A 24513-nucleotide genomic window follows, 5' to 3' on the forward strand; every position below is an offset into this window, starting at 1 on the left:
GTTAGCCGAACTTAGCTGGAAAAGATTCCAAATTTAGGAGCTCAGTTCTTTTTTAATATCAGCCTCAGTGGAAGGGGTAGTGTTAGTGGGCATAAAGGAGTGCGTTAGTTAATTAGGGGACATTAGGGAGTGCATTGGGAGCTGCAGTGGGTTGGGGGTCAATGGGATATTTTACTGTTTTAGGGGGGCCAGTGGCATATGTTACTGGTTTCAGAGGTCAGTGTTGTGCATTACTGAGTTTGAGGAGTGAGTGGGGTATATTAGTAAGTCTGGGGGTCATTGGGTTGGGGATATTAATGGGGTGCATCAGTAAGTTTGTGGGCTCAGTGGAGTTTGCCAGCTCAGCTGGTGGGTTTGTTGTTAGAGTCAGAGTAAATGACAGCTAATTGGTTGGTTAAGCCACATAGGGCTTGTACTAGGGTTAGGGGTAGGTTAGGCAGTAGAGGGATAAAGTAGAGAATTGGAAGGCTTACTGATCCAGGGTCCTTGACTAAGGCTTCCTGGGTGCAGGGCCTCAGACTCTTCAGACAAAAAAGTATCTAATTTTTTTTTAATTCAATGGTTAAAGGTGCAAGTTAAACTTAACTTCAACCTCCAACTACTGAAGTTAAAAATGGAAGTAAAGTAAAAAGGTTCACTACTACTTTAGCACATTATTATTTTTTTTTTACTTTACTACTGTTTCACCACACTTTTCTAGTGCTGATATTTTAATTACCTAGTGCAGTGCATATCATTATCTTATTACATAAGAAAAAATATTTTCTTTTAGCACAATAGTTAAAAAAAAATCAGCACTAAAAACGTGCCACTGATTTTTACCACACTGTTATTACATTGGCTCCTTAGTTCCCCTCATGTGAAAGAGAAAGAAAAAGACATACCTGGAGCTCTCGCTCTTGAACTGAAATAACAGGTTCCAGGGATGACAAAGGAACTGCAAGTAGTCGATTTGGTGACTTAACCTTGACACTATAAACATTAAATAAAATAAATTAAACATACAAATTTCTTTTCTTTTTTTAATTGTTGTTGAAAGAACGAGTTTACTTTGTTTAACAATTATGCAGAATAAAGCTCAAAAACATAAAGAGAACCTCACATAGCTGTGTAATTCTAGTATTCCAGAAGCACACATTTAGCATTCTCTTGTACAGTGATTTACAACCTGGTTCTCAGGGTCCATTCAACTGATCCGGCTTTCATGATTCTGATAACAAATATGCATGAGACATATTTGCATGCACTGGCTCTTCAGTATATGCAAATAAATTTTATGTATATCAAGTATGAAACCATTTTAGGCATAAACTGGATTTTTTTGTAGGATATATCTTTTGCTGGCCCAATATAAGATTACTGAAAACATCTTATAGTATATAACAGCTTTCAAGACCACATAGGTCCTGTCTTCAAATAAGAAGGTACCCATTTGGTTTTAAAAAGCTCATATACATCACCATCTTTTGGTTATCCTTCTGTTGGTTCAATACAAGATATCATGTATATTCACTGTGGCTATCCCAAAAATCAAACTTGCTAGACCATACTGGAAACCACTCATCTAGAGAGCACATGGCAGCTTCTGAAGAAGAGAGAATGCAAAGAATATTGTTACTAGAGATGTGAATCGTGTGATCGATCGTCTTAACGATCGATTTCGGCTGGGGGGGGGAGGGAATCGGATCGTCGCAGTTTTGTTTTTTTTAAATATCGTGTAAATTGTAAATCGGGGGAGGGCGGGAAAACCGGCACACTTAAACAACCCTAAAACCTACCCCAACCCTTTAAAATAAATCCCCCACCCTCCCGAACCCCCCCAAAATGTCTTAAATTACCTGGGGTCTAGTGGGGGGGTCCCGGTGTGATCTTCCACTCTCGGGCACACTAAAACAACCCTAAAACCCACCCCGACCCTTTAAAATAAATCCCCCACCCTCCCGAACCCCCCCCCCAAAAATGTCTTAAATTACCTGGGGTCCAGGTAACTCGAATCGTGTTGCTGTAATGCAAAATGGCGCCGGCCATGCAGTACGGCAATATGGCCATACGGCCGGCGCCATTTTGCAATACTCGTTGCAAAATGGAGCCGGCCGTATGGCCATTTTGCATTACGGCAACACGATTCGAGTGCAGGAGGTCGTTCCCGGACCCCCGCTGGACTTTTGGCAAGGTAGCGCAAAGGTAGCGCCGGCGCCATTTCTATCAACCCGTGGCCCGAGAGTGGAACATCACACTGGGACCCCCCCACTGGACCCCAGGTAATTTAAGACATTTTGGGGGGGTTCGGGAGGGTGGGGGATTTATTTTAAAGGGTCGGGGTGCATTTTAGGGTTGTTTTAGTGTGCCGGTTTTCCCGCCCTCCCCCTTCCCCTCCCCTTTCCCTGATTTACGATTTTTGACGATAAATCGGGGGAATTCCTATTATATAATCGCCTTTAACGATTTTTGACGATTTAAAATATATCGGACGATATTTTAAATCGTCAAAAAACGATTCACATCCCTAATTGTTACTAACACTCAAAATTACATCAGGTACATGGATACACAGGAAAGTGAAGACAAATGGCCTGTCATAATCTATGGCAGAAAAATGAGAAGTCTGAAAAATTCTGATGTTGTTTAGCCTTTAATAAGAACGTTAGTGTGGGATGTGATTGTGTGCACCATGTTACACATTTCACATATAAATAAGGCAATAGAAGAAAATGAAAATGCCCATGAAATGGAAAGAAAAGTGCTAGAAAACAAAGACTAAAAACATAACAGTTTGCTTCAAGCCAATTTTGCAGATGAAAAAATAAGGAAGAAAGGGGTAGGAGTGAAAAGATAAATATGTTCAAGGCCAACAAACAAAAAATTCAGTACATAAAGATTAATTATATTAATTATATATATATATATATATATATATATACCTATATATAATATTATATATAATAATTAATTATATATATTATTGGACGTATACAATTGTTACGCATGTTATCCAGTCTGTTACCCTCGTTATAAAGCCTGTCATGCATGTTTTAAAAGTTTCAATGTAAAATATGAAGTCTATGTTTAATAGACGCCTCTGTTAATCTGTAAACCGGAGTGGTATGTCTAATTGAACCTTGGTATAGAAAAACAAATAAATAAATAATTAAACAAATAGAACTGTAACTGTAAAAACTAGCTATAAGTCTTGTGCTAGATTTTAAATAGAATTCCATTTGTTGGATTTCCAAGAACTGAAATAAAGTTGAACACAGCATAACAATTCAAAAGCACATGACAAGCAGTATATTCTCACTATAAGAAATTTTACATATTCATTATGTATATTATTTCATCTTATTCCTTCACGTGAGCATGTGAGTCATACTGGCTGTGGTTTTATAAATGTATCATTCAATCAGAAACAATGCCATGTGAAATAATTTCCGATACTTTTCCAAATGTCAGGGTGTTTGTTAATTATTGGAATTTATATGTTCATTTACTCAAAGTTTTAAAGAATCAGATAGGAGATTGTGTGGGCCAAGTGGTCCTTAACTGCAATCTTTGACTGTTATTATATAAATATTGTTCATAAGTAGAGCAGGCAGCAACTTAAATTTAAGAAATGACTTAACAGTAAAATTTTGACACATAATAGGTGCTCTGCTTTCTTACTAACTACTGCATAGTTCACACAAGACTAAATTCACCAAAATGAATTTTGGCCTCTAGATGCCAAATAGCAACTGTTGTAAAAGCAGATTCTGTTTGAATAAACAGAATCAGAACACAAACGTTTACATAGATAAAAAGCTCAGTCATGATAGGGGGTGGACCCAAGATGGCAGATTATTGCTGAGCTCCATTTGCTTGCACCTTTATTTCCTTCAATGGGTAAGAGGAAGAGGAAGACTAGAACCCACCCTGCATGTCCAATGGATTAATTTTACTTGGGACTCCAGTCACAGATGTCAGACTCTGATGGGGTGTCACTGGGAGCTTTGGGAATGGAGGATCCTCTCAATGGTTCCCCTGACGCTGAGGTCTCTCTTTCTCCAGGACTGTGCGAACCTCCCCCAGGCAACTTGGAGTGGAGTGTGGTCAGAAGAAAGAGGCAGGCATGGACCAGGTGCATTTTGATGACATCATTTGTACTTGTGGAGGTTTGAAGCTTTCTCGGCCAACTTACCAAATGCTGTTGGGAAGAGAGCTGAACGGTGTTGCCCAAAATGCGGTGGAGAGACATGAATAGCTGTCTCATGGTTTTCAGTCTGAGGAGATTGTGTTATGCGTCCCGGCTGTGCTAGGCCCACGCCCGGGCCTACTCACCCCGGGAGCTCAGCTGCCAGCTCCGGGTTCACCTTAGCTCGCAGCAGTGGGTAGCCGCCTCCGTCCTTGAGCACCTGCAGTCACCTCTTTCGCTTATGACTCCTGTACAGTTCCTCCTGGGGCCCGGAGGGCCTCCCCGCATGGGCCTTGGAGTGATGTTGCTGCCCTACTTCCTCCGGGCTCTGGCTTAGGTGTGCGCAAAACTTGTGCTCTTTTAAAGGGGCTGCGGTGGGAAAGTAGCCCGCGGCCCCGGATGATGACATCACTGGGCTTCTGTTTAAAAGGCAGGGCCCAGCCACTTGTTCCCTCCCTTGGCAACAGGTCTCCACAATTGCTCGTATACTCGTTGCTCATTTCTGGTTCTGTCATCATTCCTGTCTCCTGTTCCTAGTTTCTGTTCCTGCATGTTCCCTTGTCTGCTCCTCATTTCCTTGGACTGATTTTCTGGTATTGAACCCTGCGTCGCCTGGACTATACTTGGACAGATTCTTTGGTATTGACCCCTGCTTCGCCTGGTCTATGCTTCGACTGATTCTCTGGTATTGACCCCTGCTTCGCCTGGACAACGCTTGGACTGATTCTCTGGTATTGACCCCTGCTTTGCCTGGACTACGCTCGGACAGATTCTCTGGTATTGACCCCTGCTTCGCCTGGACTACGCTCGGACAGATTCTTTGGTATTGACCCCTGCTTCGCCTGGACTATGATTGGACAGATTCTTTGGTATTGATCACTGCTTCGACTGATTCTCTGGTATTGACCCCTGCTTTGCCTGGACAACGCTTGGACTGATTCCTTGGTATTGACCTCCACTTCGTCTGGACTACGTCTGATCTGCTCCCGGTACTGATCTGCTCCCGGTACTGTGCCTTGGACTCTCCTTGTCTCCTATGGACCTGGCCTCTCAGGCTTCAGCCTATCTTTACCTGGAGACCCCCTGTTCTCCTTTGTTCCTGTTGGCATCTGGGTCTTTGGAACCCTGCCTCATCCGGACCGTCCTCAGCCTTCCAATACCTTTGCTGGTCTCTGGCGTACCCTTGTCTACATCAACTTGGAGTCATCTCACGGAGGCCTGCCTAAGTCCGAGGGCGCAACCTAAGGGGAACGTGGGCTGGTATTGGCGAAGCTCTAGTCGGCCTCCATCTCCTAGCCTGCTCCGCCACCCGACGGTAGGGACCTGTAGGGCTTGCCCTGCGGGTAGCGCCATGAATTCGGCAGAGCCTTCCGCCCTCCAGGCCATTCCTGGCCTGGCCTTGAAAATACAGGAACAGCAGCGGTTCCTAGAGGCATTGGTCTGTTCTGTTTAACGTCTCCACGCTCAACTGGATACTCACGCAAGCGGCACAGCTCCGACATCTGCACTAGTCAGCCCACCACCTGCAGCCTCACCTACCAGGGCTTTGCTGGCCTTACCTGCTCCACTCCGTTTTAACGGTGATCCTCGTCTGCAGAGGGTTTATTAACCAGTGCTATATGCAGTTTGCTCTGCAGCCTTCCATCTTCCAGGATGAACTGACAAATGTTGAGATTACTTACCTGATAATCTCCTTTTCCTTAGTGTATGCAGATGGACTCAGAACAAGTGGGTATAGTGTGCTCTTGCTAGCAGTTGGAGACCGATCTGACGTCAGCACGGGTACATATACCCCCACAGGAAGTGAAGCAACTCAGTAATCTTCCTTGCAAAAGCTGTTATGGATATATGTGTACTGACCGATCAATGAATTAGTGAAACAGGATTCCCCTGACCGAATGATAGTAGCTGGAGACCGCCAGCGCTTCCAACCGGAAGGCGTTGACACCTGGCAGAGTGGACGCTCTCGTGTAAGAAATGACATGCCTTACCTGGAAGTGGCAAAGATTCATGTATACTGGCAGTCGGGCGGGATGGTGAGTCCATCTGCATACACTAAGGAAAAGGAGATTATCAGGTAAGTAATCTCAACGTTTCCTAGTGTGTAGCAGATGGACTCAGAACAAGTGGGATGTACAAAAGCTACTCCCGAACGGGGCAGGAGGCTGTCTGAGGACCGCGTAGGACTGCCCTCGCAAATGCTGTGTCCTCCCTGGCCTGGACATTCAGACGGTAAAACTTGGAAAAGGTATGGAGGGAGGGCCATGTCGCCGCCTTACATATCTCTGCAGGCGACAGCATCTTAGATTCTGCCCAAGAGGCTGCCTGCGCTCTGGTGGAATGAGCCTTGACCTGCAGAGGTGGTGACTTTCCGGCCTCTACGTAGGCCGCTCTGATAACTTCTTTGATCCAACGGGCTATGGTAGGCCGAGAGGCCGCTTCCCCTTGCTTCTTCCTGCTGCTTCTGTCTTTTCCAGGTATCTGGGCAGCAATCTGCCGATGTCGAGATGGCGTAGCAAACGCCCTTCTTCTGATTTCTTCAAACCCGCCTTGGTTGGCAAAGATATGGTATGGTTGAGGTGAAATTGTGAGACAGGTAAGAAAGAGGGAACCGTGCGAAGATGGATAGCCTCTGGAGTGATTCGCAGAAAGGGATCACGGCAGGACAGTGCTTGTAGCTCTGAGATGCGGCGTGCGGAACACACTGCCAGCAAGAACACCATCTTCAAAGTTAGTGAACGGAGAGACAGGCCCTGGAGGGGTCTGAAGGTGGATCCCGCAAGGAAATCCAAAACTATGTTGAGGTTCCACAGGGGCACAGGCCACCGCAGCGGCGGACGAATGTGCTTGACTCCTTTCAGGAAGCGGGAAACATCTGGGTGCATGGCAATGGTCTTGCCATCCCTCCTGGGACCGTAGCAAGACAGCACAGCCACCTGGACCTTGATGGAGCTTAGGGAGAGACCCTTCTGAAGCCCGTCCTGCAGGAAATCCAGAACAATAGGGATTGTGGTCGCATTGTGGTCGCATGTGGATTGGTGCCCTGAGTGTCGCACCAGGCTTTAAATACTCTCCAGATCCTTATGTAGGTGAGGGATGTGGAAAACTTGCGGGCTCGGAGGAGCGTATCTATCACCGGCTCCGAGTAACCTCTTTTCTTCAGTCTATTTTATTTATTTATTTTATTTAAAAGTATTTCTATACCGTCTTTACAAACAATGTTTAGTCAAAACGGTTTACATGTATTGAATAAATTAAAAATAAAAATAAAAATAAAATAAACAAAGGATAATTGAGAGCAAATTGAACTTAAAAGAACATAAAAAATTATATAGAATATAAAATTACAAAAATTTCATCAATATAAAATAATAAATTGTTTAAAATAAAATAGTTAATATAAACAGATCAATAAATAAGTAGAAACAAAATCAGGGTGCCAAGCTAAGTTTGTGAGCATGATGAAAGTGGAATGTAATTATTTGGTAGGTGATATATGATATGCAATTTGAATAAGTGGGTTTTTAGAGACTTTTTGAAATGTTTAGAGTTGGATATGGATCTGATGGAGTCTGGTAATGCATTCCACAGAATGGGACCTATGACTGAAAATGCTCTTTTTCTGGTAATATCAAGGCGGGCTTGTCGAGGTGAGGGAATGTCTAGAAGATTTTTATCCAGTGATCTTAAATGTCTGGCTGGTTTGTAAATTCGAAGAATGGAGCATAGAGTAACCGAGTTGGGAGTGTAGATAAGAGAGTGTATAATGGATAAGATTTTGAATTGTATTCTGTATTTGACTGGTAGCCAGTGTAAGGATTGAAGGCGCCGGGGTGACCTCTTCAGCAGCCGCCACCTCCGGGGCATTTAACAGGCCTTCTCCTACCGGCGTTGCGCGCCCGGCGTTGCGCGCACGAAGGAGCACAACAAAGGGGCCTGCCCCTTTGTTTCGCCCCTTCGGTTCGACCCTCGCTCATCCCGAGCAGCATCCTCTCATACCTCCCAACCTGTACCCAGCAATGTGACTAAAGCCAAGAGCACCCAGCCTGGAGCTGCCGCACCTGTCATCTCGGAAACAAGAACCCGCCCCAAGAGAACCACGCTCACTAAAGACAGGACATAGACCGCTCCTCCAGATAAATCCTCCAACACACTTTACCTTCACCTCAAGCGTATAATACGTAAGTGCGTCTCCTTCAAACGACTGACACGGGGAAATGACTTTACAGTATCCGCATCTCATAACCTACTTTACCTAATTGCCTACCCACTCTGTACTACTGCATTTCTCTGTCCACTTGCATTCATCTGATCAACTGCATTCATCTGCTCAATTACACTCAGCTGTTTCAACTGCATTAATCTGCTCAACCGCATCTCTCTGTTCACTTGCATTCATCTGTTCACTTGCATTTATCTGTTCACTTGCATATATCTGTTCAATTGCATTTATCTGTTCAATTGCATTTATCTGTTCAATTGCACTCAGCTGTTTTCAACTGCATTGCTCTGCTCAACCGCATCTCTCTGATCACTTGCAATCATCTGTTTTCAATTGCATTAATCTGTTCAATTGCATTACTGTGCCCGCATCGCACAACCTGTCTCTCTCCCCAATACACATCTACTAGCCCCCCACCCAATAATGCCTCCACACGCCTACCTCTGTCCCCCCAAATACCTAGTCAGATACCCCTCAAAGCTATCCCTCCCCCCCTACAGCCAACACAACACTCAAAAAAGGCGTCTGACCCCCATCCCCATATCTCCTAACTCTCAAGCCCTCACCCTCTCCCTCATTTCTCTCCTACTCATTAACGCCCAATCCCTGAAGCAAAAAACTCACCTCCTCCACGATATTTTAACTGACTCCAAACCAGAAATTTTTGCAATAACTGAAACCTGGTTTCAGTTATTGCAAAAACTGTGACACCCCCCTCATTAACCAACTCCCTACTGAAACCTATGACATTTTCTCTATTCCCCGCAAAAAGAAAAGAGGAGGGGGCCTACTCCTCATGGCTAAAAGAGAACTCAAGCTCACCTCACAAACCTGCAATATTCCCAATCAATACGAAGTAGGCTTTTTCAAATCGCAATCTCTACAAATCTGCCTAATCTATACCCCTCCTGGTCTACTAGAAAAAGACCCCTCCCCCTCATCGAATTCCTCACCGTCTCTCTCTCCCCCTACATCCCCACGATAATCCTTGGCGATTTTAATCTCCATGTCGATTCCACTCCACAATCCCCACCATGCGAAGCCTTCATCTCATCCTTAGACGCAATGGGCCTCACCCAACTTATTCACTCCCCAACCCACAAAGCCGGTCATACCCTCGACCTTATTTTCACTAACTCACTCATCAACATCATCCACCCCCCCCACATGCCTCCCTGTCCCCTGGTCTGACCACTCCATTATCAATACAACCCTCTCTCTACAAACCCCATCCATCTCCTCTCCCCCTCAGCCTAAATCCTTCCAACTTCGTAAAACCTGCCCCCTAGACACCCTAGCAACGGCATGCTCCAACATCCCAAATCACATTGACCTGGAGACAGCAGATAGTGCCATATCCTCCTGGACAGAAACTACCCAAAAAATCACCAACAACTTATGCCCAATCATTCGAAAAACAATCACACAAACCAAATCATCCAAAAAACCCTGGTACACCCATACGCTCAAAACCCAAAAAATCCAGCTTAGAGCAGCTGAAAGACACTGGCGCAAACACCCCTTTCCTGCCACAAAAACCATCTATTACCAACTCATGCACACATATAGAAACGCCATTCAAACAACCAAAAAAGAATATTATGCTAAGAAAATTCACCACCTCCAATTCAACCCTAAGGCACTATTTACCCTAGTCTCAAATCTCACCAAACCCAACATGTCTACACCCCAAGTCCCCTCCACACAGACCCGATGCAATGAAATTGCCCTCTTCTTTAAGAACAAAATATCCAACATCACTGCCAAGTTCACCCCTAATACCAAGACCTCCCCCAACACCAACAGCATAACCCCCCCCCACCCCACATACACCCACCATCCTCGCCTCGTTTGAACCCTCCTCAACTCTAGAAATAGAGAACATCTTAAAAAAGATGAGACCTTCCTCCCATCCCTCGGAAACCATCCCAACCAAACTTCTTCTCGCTATTCCTAAAACAATAGCCACCACACTCTCCAAAATCGTGAACTGCTCCCTGGAACACGGCCTGGTCCCTAACTCCCTGAAACAAGCTGTGGTCAAACCCATTCTAAAAAAACCCTCCCTTGATCCCTCCAATCTATCTAACCTCCGTCCTATCTCCAATCTCCCTTTCCTCTCCAAAGTCATTGAGAAACTAGTAAACTCCCGTCTCTCTGACTACCTAGAACAATCCAATATACTCCTACCAACACAATACGGTTTCCGAAAACACCTCAGTACGGAATCCCTACTCCTCTCCCTTACAGATACAATCATCAAAGGAATGGATGCTGGTAACTCCTACCTCATTGCCATGCTAGATATTTCCGCCGCCTTCGACACCGTAAATCACAACATCCTCATCAACACTCTCATCAGTATAGGAATTTCAGGTACTGCTCTTTCTTGGATAAAGTCCTTCCTCCAAAACTGTACCTACACAGTCCTCACCGACAATTTTACATCCCCTCCTGTTAATCTCGACTGTGGCGTTCCCCAAGGATCCTCCCTCTCTTCCACCTTATTTAACATTTACATGCTCCCCCTTACAAACCTCCTCTCCAACCTTGGTATCACACACTTCATCTATGCGGATGATGTGCAAATCCTCATCCCTTTCAAAAACTCTGTTCTCACTGCACTCCAAAACTGGAACACCATTCTCGCCTCCATAAACCAGCTCCTCACTGACATGCACCTAGCCCTCAATCCGCAAAAAACTGAACTCCTCCTCGTCTCCTCTAGACATGCAGCCACACCCACTCTCTCCACTCTCCATTCCCCCAACTTTCTCTCTGACACAAGAAACCTGGGTGTTATACTTGACAACCAACTAACCTTCAAACCATATATCAAATCTATCCTTAGCAGCTGCTATTTCAAACTACAAACCCTCAAAAAACTCAAACCCCTTCTCTACTTTTCCGATTTCCGTACGGTACTCCAATCCATAATTTTTTCGAAAATTGACTACTGTAACGCTCTCCTACTTGGACTCCCTTCTACCCACATCAAACCTCTACAACTCCTCCAAAACGCTACTGCACGCATCCTCACCAATGTCAATAAGAAAGACCACATCACTCCCACCCTCATTGATCTCCACTAGCTTCCCATTCACTCACGAATTATTTACAAGACCCTTACCCTCATCCACAAAAGTATTACTAACGAACACTACAACTGGCTAAACCCACCCTTCCTCCCTCGTACCTCCACAAGACCCACCCGTGCTTCCCTCCGTGGAACTCTTATCCCTCCTTCCATAAAATCCACTAGACTCATCTCCACCACCAATAGAGCCCTTTCCCTTGCAGGCCCCTCCCTCTGGAACTCTATGCCTCTTGACCTACGTACCGAAACCTCCACACCTACTTTCAAAAAGAAACTCAAAACTTGGCTTTTCCTCCAAGCATACCCCCATTCTTCATCATCTTCACCAACTAACACGCTCGCCCAACCATCATCTCTCTCCAACACCCCCCGTTCAGGACCTACACCCAACACCCTCCCCCTCTAAAGATTCATACAATTTTTGTATATAACCAGTGTACATATTTCTAACTCGAATCCCTATTCATATCTTATCCCTATGTATCTGTTTGCACCCTCCCCCTGCCCCCTCTTTTGTCTCGACTACCCCCCTCCATCCCTCCCCTAGTTATTTAGTTAATTTTTCTGTTACTGCATTTATGTTATATACCGTTCTCTGTAAAGGCTATGCCTATATATCTTTTGTTGTAAGTTACTTGTAAACCGGCACGATGTGCAAACGGCTGCCGGTATATAAAATTAAATAAATAAATAAAATAATATTGGGGTAATGTGATTTTTTATTGAAGAATTTGTTAGGATACGTGCTGCTGCATTTTGAATCAATTGGAGTGAATGAAGTGTGTTTTCTGGAAGACCTATATATAGAGAATTACAATAGTCCAATCCGGAGAAGATGAGTGATTGAAGAATAGTCCAAAAGTCGTGGAAGAAAAGTAAAGGACGTAACCGTTTTAAGAGTTGAAGTTTATAGAATGAGTTCCTAGTAGTCATGGATATGTGTTGTTTTAATGAGAGGTCTGTATTGATGGTTATGCCTAAGTTTTTTGCAGATTTAGATATGGGAATGGTTATTCCATTGAATATAAGTTGAGGAGGGGGGCCTATAGATGAATCAGTAATTGATGAGAGGTGGACTATTTCTGGTTTTTTTTTATTTAATTTCAAACGATTATGAGAAAGCCAGGTGTCAATAGTTGTGAGATATAGTGATAAAGATAATGTATGGGTCCAAGAGGTGTTATATGGTACCATGAACTGGATATCGTCAGCATAGATTTTGAATTGTATGTTTAATGAGGCTAATATGCGACAGAGAGGTAACAGATAGATAATGAAAAGAATAGGAGATAAAGAAGAACCTTGTGGAACACCTGATGCAATAGAATATGGATCGTCGGAGTAATTATTTATATTGACTTGTTGAATACGGTCAGATAGAAATGAGATGAACCATTGTAATACAGTACCTGTGATACCTATAGACTTGAGAATAGAAATAAGAATTTGGTGGTCAATGGTATCGAAAGCTGCTGATATAGCCAAGAAAACAATAACATGATCCGTGTAAAAGTCAAAAGCCCGAAATATAGTGTCAAAAGAAGTCAGAAGAAGGGTTTCAGTGGCGTGACCTTTGCGGAATCCGTGTTGATTTGTGTGTAATATGTCGTTTTCTAATAGATAATCTGATAGTTGGGATAATACTGCTGATTCGATTAATTTAGCTAGAGATGTTAATGTGACAATAGGTCTGAAGTTACTAAGGTCGAAATCTTCCTTAGATTTGTTTTTTATGATGGGGAGTATGGAGGATTTTTTGAGGGAAGATGGAAAGGAGCCAGTTTCTAAAGATTGGTTCCCTAATAGCGCTAAGAAGTTGCTAGCATGAGGGCCTAGTGCTTTAAAGAAAGCACCAGAGCAAGGGTTATTAGGTGAATTGGAGGGGTTTTGTTTTCTAATGATAGTTTGTATGGCATTTTCTGAGACCAATGTAAATTCTGACCATGTGTAGGTGGGTTCAAGATTATTATATAAGGGTAGCGGAAGTTTGGAAAGTTGATTTGAGATATCCTTAACTTTTGATTTGAAATAGTTAGCAATTTTATTACATAAGGCGGTATCAAACTTGGTGGAACATTCTTTCTGAGCAGTTGTTAAGGTTTTTACTATGTTGAATAATATATTGGGATTTCCATTGGCTTTGGATATTTGGTTTGCATAGTAGGATTTTTTTGCTGAATTTATATTTTTGTTATACTGACGTAATACGGAATAGTAAGCATTTTTTGTTTCGGAGGTTTTTTTCTTTCTCCATTTACGTTCGAGTTTTCTAAGTGAGGTTTTTAATGAATGTAGTGCTTTGGTCTAGCCCTCTCAATGGCCAGACCGTAAGAGAGAATTGAGTCGGATTCTCGTGGAGGATGGGACCTTGACGAAGCAGGTCCCTGAAAGGAGGCAGGGGAAGAGGCTCCCCTGTCAACAGTCTTCTCATGTCCGCGTACCATGGTCTTCTTGGCCAGTCCGGTGCCACTAGAAGAACTAGGCCTCTGTGTCTCTGAATCTTGTGAATAAGGGCGCCCAGCAGGGGCCACGGAGGAAAGGCGTATAGCAGAGTCCCTGGAGGCCATGGCTGAACCAGGGCGTCGATCCCGTGAGAGAACGGATCTTGCTTGCGGCTGAAGTATCTGGGAACCTGTCCGCTAGTAGGTCCATGTCCGGAGTCCCCCACTGATCCACGATCATCTGGCAGGCTGTGGGGGACAGCTGCCATTCTCCCGGATATAGGCATTCCCTGCTGAGGAAGTCTGCCGTGGTGTTGTCCCTTCCGGCAATGTGGATGGCGGAGATGTCCTGAAGATTCGCCTCTGCCCAAGCCATCAGCGGGGCTATCTCTAGGGACACCTGTTGGTTTCTGGTTCCGCCCTGTCGGCTGATGTATGCCACCGTGGTGGAGTTGTCGGACATCACTCTGACTGCTCTGTTCCACAGTCTATGAGCAAATCGCAGGCAGGCTAATCGGACTGCCCGTGCCTCTAGACGGTTGATGTTCCACCCTGACTCATTTCTGTTCCACCGCCCTTGGGCGGTGAGCTCTTCGCAGTGTGCTCCCCATCCGCTCAGGCTGGCATCTGTGGTGAGCAGAGTCCACGTGGGGGAGGACATCTTCGACCCTCTGCTCGTGTGGTTGGACTGCAACCACAACCTTAGCTGAGCCCGTAGTCTGGCTGGTAGAGGTAGATGCACGGAGTAATTCCGGAAACGTGGGCTCCATCGAGAGAGGAGGGAGCGTTGTAGTGGTCTCATATGGGTCCTCGCCCAGGGTACCACTTCCAGGGTGGATGCCATGAGACCGAAAACCTGCAGATAGTCCCAAGCTATGGGCCCGCTGGCTCCCATCAAGGACCGTAGACGCATCTGGAGTTTTAACCTTCTCTTGGTGGTGAGGCTGACTTTGTCTGCCTGGGTGTCGAACTGGACTCCCAGGTATTCCAGTGATTTGGAAGGCTGTAGGCAGCTCTTGTTTAGGTTGACTACCCATCCCAGGCTTTCCAGCAGGGAGATCACTCTTTTGGTTGCCCGATGGCTCTCCTCTCGGGATTTCACCCTGATCAGCCAATCGTCCAGGTAGGGATGGACAAGGATTCCTTCCCGTCTGAGCGCCGCTGCCACCGCTATGATCACCTTGGTGAAGGTCCGCGGCGCCGTGGCTAACCCGAAGGGCAAAGCCCGGAATTGGAAGTGTCGTCCCAGAACCTTGAAGCGTAGGTAGCGCTGATGGTCCCGATGGATCGGGATATGCAGGTAGGCTTCTGACAAGTCTAAGGCCGTGAGGAATTCCCCTGGCTGTACTGCGGACTTGACTGAGCGCAGAGTTTCCATGCGAAACCTCGGGACCCTTAAGTATCGGTTGACTGACTTGAGGTCCAATACGGGCCGGAAAGTGCCCTCTTTCTTGGGTACCATGAAATAAATGGAATAGTGCCCAGAATCCATTTCCCATGCAGGTACTGGGATTATGGCTTTCAAGGACAGGAGCCGCACCAGGGTAGCTTCCAATGCTGCCTTCTTGTGGTTTGGACACGGAGACTCCACAAACCTGTCCGGAGGGATGTGATGGAAGTCCAGATAATACCCCTCTCGGATGATGGCGAGGACCCATTGGTCCGACGTAATCTCGACCCATCTGGGGTAGAAGAGGGTTAACCTGCCCCCTATGGCTTCGTCCCCCGGATGGATCGGCTGATTCTCATTGTGGGGTGCGGCCGGGACCCGAACCCATGCCGGCTCCCCTCTTGTGCTGCTTGGTCCGAAAGGACTGGTTTCTGGCCTGAGGACGAGATGCCTGATAGCGACTCCTACAGGGAGTGAAGCGTTGGGAGCTTCTACCTCTGGAGGGCCTCGGAAAGGTGCGCTGGCTCCTCTTGGACCTGTCTTCCGGCAGTCGAGGTACTGGAGAGGCACCCCATGTGCTGGCCAGTTTATCTAGGTCGCTGCCGAACAGAAGAGACCCTTTGAACCGCATTCTAGTGAGACGAGTCTTAGAAGGAGCGTCGGCTGACCAGTTCCGGATCCAGAGCTGCCTCCTGGCTGCTACTGAGGAGGAGACCCCCTTGGCTGTTGTACGGACTAGGTCGGAGGCAGCATCCGTAAGGAAAGAGAGAGCTGACTCCATGTCTGCTGCCGGCGCATTGTTGCTGACCTGTGACAAACAGGAACGCGTTACCACTGTGCAGCAGGTTGCGATTCGCAGAGACAGAGCTGCCACCTCAAAGGTTTGTTTCAGGATGGCGTCCAGGCGTCGGTCATGAGCCTCCTTGAGGGCCGCCCCCCCCCTCCACTGGAATGGTAGTGCGTTTGACCACCGCGCTAAGCAAGGCGTCCACCTTAGGGCACGCCAGCATATCCTTAATTGCCGGGTCCAGGGGGTACATGCCGGACAGGGCCCGACCCCCTTTGAATGAGGCCTCCGGCGCATTCCACTCCAAATTGATCAGTTGTTGCGCCGCGCCGCTTGCAGGAAGGGGAAATGGCGGGCTGTGGGACGAAGACCCTCCAGCAGGGGGTTCTGCGTAGATACCTCCATGGTGCTGGGGCCTGGAATAGCCAACTCCGTCAGGAACTGAGAGACCAGGTCGGAGAGATCCTCCTTGGGAAAGAACCGCCTCATAGTACGATATGGCTCTATCCCCGAGGGAAGTTCCCCCTCCTCGGGGGGTTTGGACTCGTCCTCAGAGACCTCCGGATCCACAGGAGCCGGACTGCCCGGAGGCGGGTGCCCGCGGTAAGGGCGAGAGGGTCCGGGGACAGGGGCAGCCGGGGCAGCCAGGGGCAGCCGGGGCAGCAGGGCCTGGACGGGAAGCCGACTGCATCTGTACGAAGGTATGGATCCCCTTAAATAAGTCCACCCAGGAAATGGAAGCGGACTCCAGCCGTCGGGGTACCAGGTCCCCCGGGATTCCTGGCTGATCGAGACGGCCCGCTAGATCCGGGGTGGCCCCTGGGGAACTGTCGGTAAACCTCGGTTGAGACTGGTCCTGGCCCGAGGCTCCCACGGCCTCCTCACATTGGGCACAAAGGGAGTCTGGCTCCTCACTCTGCGTGGCTCTAAGCTGGCACGCTGAGCACAGGCCAAGAGCGTTCACGCCGGAAGCAGGAGGTGCCACCTCTGGAGACACCAGGGCGTCTATGTGTTCCATCGCGTCTTGCGAATGCAGAGTACTGGCGCTTATGTGTCAGCGATGTGCGCTCAATAATAATATGAGCCCACGAATAATATGCGCTCAATAATATGCGCTGAATAATATGCATTCAGCAATATGCGCTCAATAATAAACAATATACGCTCAATAATATGCGTTCAGCAATATGCGCTCAATAATAAACAATATGCGCTCAATAACATGCGTTCAGCAATATGCGCTCAATAATATACAATATGCGCTCAATAATAAACAATATGCGCTCAATAATATGCGTTCAGCAATATGCGCTCAATAATATACAATATGCGCTCAATAATAAACAATATGCGCTTAGCAATCTATATGCTGCGTTGTGCGCCCATCAACAGGCGCCTATCCATGGGCGCTGAATACCTGAACAAGGCAGACAAAATGGCGACCTCCACGGCGTGCCGTATGCAGGCAACGCCGCCGATCCTCGTACCTCAGAGACCAAAAGTAAAAGATGTACGCCTTACCTGATCCTCGGCGCTTCCCGGCTATAACCCGGGTGGTCTCCGGCTGCGGGGGGAGAGGGGAAATACCTTCACCGCCACTCTTGAGGAAGTGCACCCACTGCCTCTAAGCCGCCAAACGCGTCTCGCTCGGGGCTAAGTCCTCGCCGGGGCTAAGTCCTCGCCGGGACCGAGGCGCCTCTCAGTCAGGCCTGAGCCCTTCTCGTTCGGGGGCTAGATCCCTGCCGCAGTTCGGCCACCGGACCGAGGCGTAGACCTCCGAGGGGTCGCAGAAACCACCTCGGGAAACTCAACTGGGGGAGGGACCCGAGGGTATCACCGCAGGAGTGCGGGGCTCGTCTTCTGAGAAATTTGGAAAGTAGAAAGTAGTATTGGAAAACACGCTCAGCGAGCGTGCAGGCGCACCAAACTGCTTTGGAGACGGAAATTACTGAGTTGCTTCACTTCCTGTGGGGGTATATGTACCCGTGCTGACGTCAGATCCATCTCCAACTGCTAGCACGAGCACACTATACCCACTTGTTCTGAGTCCATCTGCTACACGCTAGGAAAGGTGACTTTTATTCTTTCTCGTTTGGAAGACAAGGCATTGGCATGGGCTTCTCCCTTATGGGAGCGCTCGGACTCTCTCCTACAAGAATTGTCACGCTTCGTGACAGTCTTCCTTCAGACCTTCGATGATCCTGGCAGGCAGGCTGTGGCCAGTACCCATCTCTTACGCTTACGACAGGGTCAGAGACCCCTCAACAACTTCCCCATTGAGTTTTGGACTCTAGCTACTGAATTGGCGTGGCAAGAGGATTGTCTCAGAGCCATTTACTTGGATGGTCTTTCATCCCAATTGAAAGACAAACTCGTAGCCCGAGAAGTTCCGTCCTCTCTGGAGGATTTAATCAACTTGACAGGCCGGATTGATCACCGCCTCCAGGAACGTCACCGGGAAGTTCGGACACCCCGTGTTGCAATGGGCGATCCCGCTCTCCTCCTACTATGAAGCCCACTAGTAGTGGGGTTCAGTCTACCATCAAATCATGGGCGCCTTACTCTGGAGGAACGTCTCCGATGGAGGAACTCCAGCTTGTTCCTGTACTGCGGGGCTTCCGGCCACCGCCTCCAGACCATCCGTCTGGGAAACTCCCGGGCCTAAGTTCAGTTGGAGTCCTGAACTTAGGTACTACTACTTCGGCCCCTCAATTATCCTTGCCAGTCATGCTAACCTGGAACTTCCATTCTTTTCCAACCATGGCTCTAGTTAACTCTGGAGTAGGTGGGAGTTTTATCTTGAAAGACCTCGTACACCTTTTAGGCATGCCAAGGAAGTCCCTCTGCGGATCGCCTCCATCCATGGCGAATCACTACCTGGGTGGATCTCTCAGATTACAGCACCTGTTCGGCTACTCACTGGTGCCCTCCATGAGGAGGAGATTGAACTTCTCGTGTTGGAGAAATCCATTCATCCTATAGTCCTGGGGTTGCCATGGCTCCAGCATCACTCCCCCAGTTTGACTGGAGAGCTATGCAGTTCACCGAATGGAGTCCTGCTTGTCACCAACAATGCTTGAAGAACGTGGAGCCTTTGTCTGCAGTCCCCCTTGCAATAGCCATTTCTGGTCTTCCGTCTCCCTACGGGGACGTCTTCTATAAGCAGAAAGCAGATACCCTTCCACCTCTGCGTAAGTTTGATTGTTCAATTGACCTGCTACTGGGTACTACCCCTCCCAGGGGTAGGACTTATCCCTTGTCTCTGCCTGAAACCCAAGCCATGACCGAATACATCCAGGAAAATTTAGCTAAGGGGTTTATCCGACCATCCACCTCACCTGCAGGAGCAGGATTTTTCTTCGTCAAGAAGAAGGATGGGTCATTAAAACCTTATATTGACTACCGTGGTCTAAATGCTATCACCCGTAAGGATTGGTAACCGTTACCCTTGATCTCCGAATTATTTGATCGTCTACAGGGTGCTACTGTCTTTACTAAACTGGACCTGTGGGGTGCCTACAATTTAGTCCGTATTCACCCAGAGGATGTCTGGAAGACAGCATTTAACACAAGAGACGGCATTATGAATACCTTGTCATGCCTTTCGGACTTTGCAATGCCCCCGCAGTATTTCAACGAATGATTAATGAGATCTTTCACGACCTCTTATACACCAAGGTCATTGCATATCTGGATGACTTCCTCATCTTCTCAAAGAACCTAGATGCCCATCAGGCCGATGTCCGCACCATGCTCCAACAGCTTTGTGAAAATCACCTGTTTGCCAAATTGGATAAATGTTTATTCTAGAAGTCCAGTTTGCCATTCTTGGGATACATCATCTCCCAACGAGGTTTTACCATGGACCCTAGTAAGCTAAAGGGTATCCGCGATTGGCCCCAATCAGTAGGCCTATGGGCACTTCAAAGATTTCTTGGCTTCACCAATTACTACCATTATTTCATAGCAAATTACTCTGTGTTGGCCGCACACCTCACGGCCATGACTAGAAAGGGCAGCGATACAAGAAATTGGTCCCTGGAAGCCTTGGCTGCCTTTCAAATTCTTAAGAATGCCTTCTTTTCCGGACCTTGTCTGCACCACCTGGATCCAAGTCGCTCTTTCGTCGTTGAGGTTGATGCCTCGGCTATTGGAGTTGGGGCAGTTCTAAGTCAGCAGTCCACTCGAGGGACTCTTCTTCCTTGTTCCTTCTTTTCCCATAAGTTCTCCAGTACAGAACAGAATTACAGTATTGGAGACTGGGAATTGCTGGCCATTAAGCTTGCCCTCGAGGAATGGCGCCCCTGGTTGGAGGGCGCACATCACAAATTCGCCATCTATACGAACCACAACAATCTCTAACACCTTCGGCATGCCTAGTGTCTTAATGCTCACCAGGCCCGCTGGGCTTTATTCTTCTCTCGATTTCATTTCGAGCTCAGATACTGTCCGGCAGAGAAGAATCTCCAAGCGGACACTCTGTCTCACTCTTTTGATCCTGATGGCATTCAAGAAAAACCTAGTCATATAATTGATCCTGCTTGCATCTTCTTTCCACCACCTTGACCGTCCCAGCTGGAAAAAACATTGTACCTCAACTCCAAGAGAGGGTCCCACGCTGGGCACACGACTCCAAACTTGCTGGTCACCCTGGGCGTGCCCAGACCTTGGGGCTACTACAACGTTTCTACTGGTGGCCTACTATGGTTTTTGACACCCGAGTTTATGTGGATTCTTGTGTCACCTGTGCCCAGCAGAAACCTCCAGTTGGCCGTCCTTGGGGCCTTCTCCTGCCGTTGCCTGCACCTGATGAGCCGAGGACTCATCTTTCTATGGACTTTGTCGTAGACTTACCGCCATCCAAGGGAAACACTGTAATCTGGTTCATTATAGATCGCTTCTCCAAGATGGCCCATTTTGTGCCTCTGTCTGCCTTGCCCTTGGCCCCAGAGCTCGCACGTCTCTTTTTTCAACACGTGTTTTGTCTCCATGACTTACCTACAGATATCACCTCAGACAGAGGACCTCAATTCGTTGCTCACTACTGGTGCTCCCTCTGTAGGAAATTTGGAATTAATATCAGCCTGATGACTGCATACCATCCACAAGCCAACAGCCAGATCAAGCGCACCAATCACTCTCTGAAGAACTTCCTGCGGTCTTATTCTAATGATCAACAGGATAATTGGGCAGAGCTCTTACTGTGGGCAGAATTCTCACACAATTCCCATGTGGCAGCTGCCACCGGAGCTTCACCTTTCTCTATAGTCTACGGCAAACAACCACGGCTTCCCTTACCAGTTCCATTGTCAGTGCCTTCCCTGGCAGCTCAGGCCACTGCTGATGCTCTGCAAGTCCTCTGGAATCAGACGAATAAAAGTCTTCATCAAGCAGCTGCTCAAGCCAAGAAAGCCGCCGACTCTCACGATCACCCGGCTCCAGAATTCCAGCAAGGCCAAAGTTACCTTCTCAAAGGTTTGCTCCCTGGTACATTGGTCCGTTCCCTGTGAACTGGCATATTGGACCAGTCACCTACCAACTTCGGTTACCACCCACCTTGGTTATACACAATTCATTCCATGTGTCGCTGCTCAAGCCAGAGATACTTTCTTGGCCATCACGTAAAACCCCTGACTGCAGTTATGAAAACCGTTGCCGAGTTTATCGGCATCGGTGTTCATAACCGGCAGACTGCCGGTAACCGCAGGGTCGTGTTAGCAAGGAGGTGCTAAGGTTGCGCTAGCAACCCTAGCGCTTCCTTGCTAGCGCGACCCCCTAATTTTATTGCATGGCACCCTCCTTGCAGGTGCCATGCGTGCGCTAAGAAAGTGGGTGCTGAAAAGTCAGCGCCTGCTTTCCGCAAATGTTATTGTATCGGCCCCTCAGACAGTGTAATACAGATCTAAGAGTTTGGGCATGATAAGGAAAGTCATAATGGTCAGATGGTATAGGAAAATTCCTCAGTTGGTGCAATGACAGTGGTGGGTTAGAGAAATTAGATTTTTGTTTCTCCCCCCGGAACTGGGGAATCCTTCGCTCTGTTTGCAATTCTACTACTTTATGTACTTTCTTTTTTCTCCATTTTTCCTTTCTTCATCCCAAGGATAGTTAGGATTTATTGTTTTTTTGACTGAGTGGTTATAAATTGCTGCCTTATTTTATTTTGTGCCATTATGGTGCACAGGTTTTGGCTTTTCCTCTGGGCCTTTTTATCTCCCTGATTCCTCAAATTGCTAAGTGCTTTGGTTTTTATTTCTTCTTACACTATTTCTTGTGTGGCAGTGTGTCTTTTATTGCCCTGCTGAGACACAACAAATAAGAGGGGTTATGGAACAGCCTTAGATTACAGTAGAGCGGATAATAGTTGGAATATCTTTTAGATTAAGTTAGGAGCACCTGGTAATTGGAAACTCTCTTATCTAGCTGGCACAGGGCGATTAGAGTCCTCCCTGGGGAAGGAGAGTGTGTGCGTGGGAGGTCCCCCAAGTTTGGAGTGCCATTGCCTGGGTTGGAGCTACACGCTGTAGGGGTCTTCGGGGAGACCATAACCAATTGGCATTTTTAGTGAGAGATGCTGAATGTCTGGGGTTTTTTTTGGCAAGTCTGTGAAATGCTAGAGAATTAATGCTGCAGTAAGTTTTTATTAAAGGAGGCATAGGTACTTTGATCCCAGAGCTCCTGCCAAACACCAGTATATTTTGTTGGCAGTAGTATAGCCATCTTAAGAAATTAAATTTCTATATTAGAAAATTTAGAATATTTCAATGGAAATCTAACCGTCACTTTTCGGGGCTGTGACTTAACTATGGTGACTGAGGTATTCTATTTTGGCAGTATAGGGTTTATGATGTTTACTGAAATCACTATCACCACCAAAAGAGTAGAGAAGAGAATAAATGTGCCCTCCTTCCTGTTGTGGCTTCCCTTAATAGGAACCTTGGGACCAGAACTCACCCAACTAGTCTCCCAGGAATAGAGAGGGAAGGCAGAGTCTTTAAGAGGAATTAGGTCAGATGAATTTATGAATTAATACACATCTCAGTTTTCCAAATTTATTTCATTCCAGCAAATCAGTTTTCTTCTTCTAAAAACAAAATCAGCAAGTAAGGTATTTATCAATTTTCATCTAACACAAAAATAGGAAGTTATGCATTCAACATACAATCAAAGTAAACAGATAATCTCCAAATTAACCCATTAATGCCCAAATCTTACGTAGTGAAGCAATATTGGTTTAGCTTAAAGTTTGAAACACATGACATGAGAGGATCACTTGACTGAACAATTTTTTTAAATATTTGTCACATACACAAGATGGCGCTTCGTTCCCATTTGGCAACAATGGGCACATATGGTACTATGTTCCCATTTGGGAACAACGCTGTTTTAATTATGAACTAATGACATTAAAATTATAGATTCAAGTATTTTAAGCAGTTTTGACGGAAAACTATCTAGTAACTACAGAAAACCATTTAATTAGCAGAGTTTGTTTGATCCAATGATCATTGGGCATGATACTGCTGTTTGCAATGAAGATGAAGAGGAACCCTGCACTTGGTGCACACCAGGTGGGAGTTTTTCTTGCACATCCTACATCTTCCTTGTTTCTCTGATGGAGTAAGGTGATGATTATAACCATCAAACCTCACATCGCTGACTGGTCTACTGGAAGGTCCAGATTTCGATGGTGTGCAATGTTCTGAACGCTGAAACAGGGTGCGAACAATGTGCCGACGAAACTCCAGGTGATCAAATTTACCTCCTACTTCAACATGAAGACGCCAAGCTGCAACAGCTGCCATGTTGATGCAGTTGGCAAATAGAGGTCACCACCATTTCTTTGAACGAAACACTGGACGGTAGTTTGCCATAAATCTGTCCAGTATGTCCACTCTTCCCATATGGGTATTGTATAAGCCAATTACCGCTGGCTGTGGAAGATCAACTGGACACTTTCTGGCTTTGGTCCACCTTCTCTTTTCTTTTTTTTACAGGATTATTCACTCCTTTCTGGTACCAAAATGTTTATTTCTGAGCACTTATCAGGTAAGTATCATTATATATATAGTATGTTGAATGCATAACTTCTTATCTTTGTGTTAGATGAAAATTGATAAATACCTAACTTGCTGATTTTGTTTTTAGAAGAAGAAAACTGCTTTGCTGGAATGAAATAAAATTATATATACATACACACACTAATATCTGAATATTATGTATTTGTCTCTGATGAATAAAATGTGTTAACTCAGCCAATGTTTAGTTTAAAAGAAAATGATTCTTTTATAAACTATCTTTTCCAGCTGTTGCAGTTGATCCACAGGTGATGCAAAAGATGGTAAGTATGTTTGATTGTTTTTTTTCTTTTTTTTTTCTTTGTTTTTTTCTCAAGTTAAAACTTAGTG

At 46.4% G+C, this 24513-nt stretch overlaps 1 protein-coding gene across 1 annotated transcript in view; it reads right to left on the reverse strand.

Annotated features, from left to right (window-relative positions):
* The window catches only part of WRN (WRN RecQ like helicase), a 983741-nt gene that overhangs the window by 225863 nt on the left and 733365 nt on the right, over positions 1-24513 (reverse strand). The window contains exon 21 of the mRNA XM_029601951.1: positions 885-972. Within this exon, the coding sequence (XP_029457811.1) occupies positions 885-972 (88 nt within the window). The remainder of the gene's footprint in view (positions 1-884; positions 973-24513) is intronic.

The sequence above is a fragment of the Rhinatrema bivittatum genome, chromosome 1 (genome assembly GCF_901001135.1).
Source record: "Rhinatrema bivittatum chromosome 1, aRhiBiv1.1, whole genome shotgun sequence".
NCBI classification, from domain to species: domain Eukaryota; kingdom Metazoa; phylum Chordata; class Amphibia; order Gymnophiona; family Rhinatrematidae; genus Rhinatrema; species Rhinatrema bivittatum.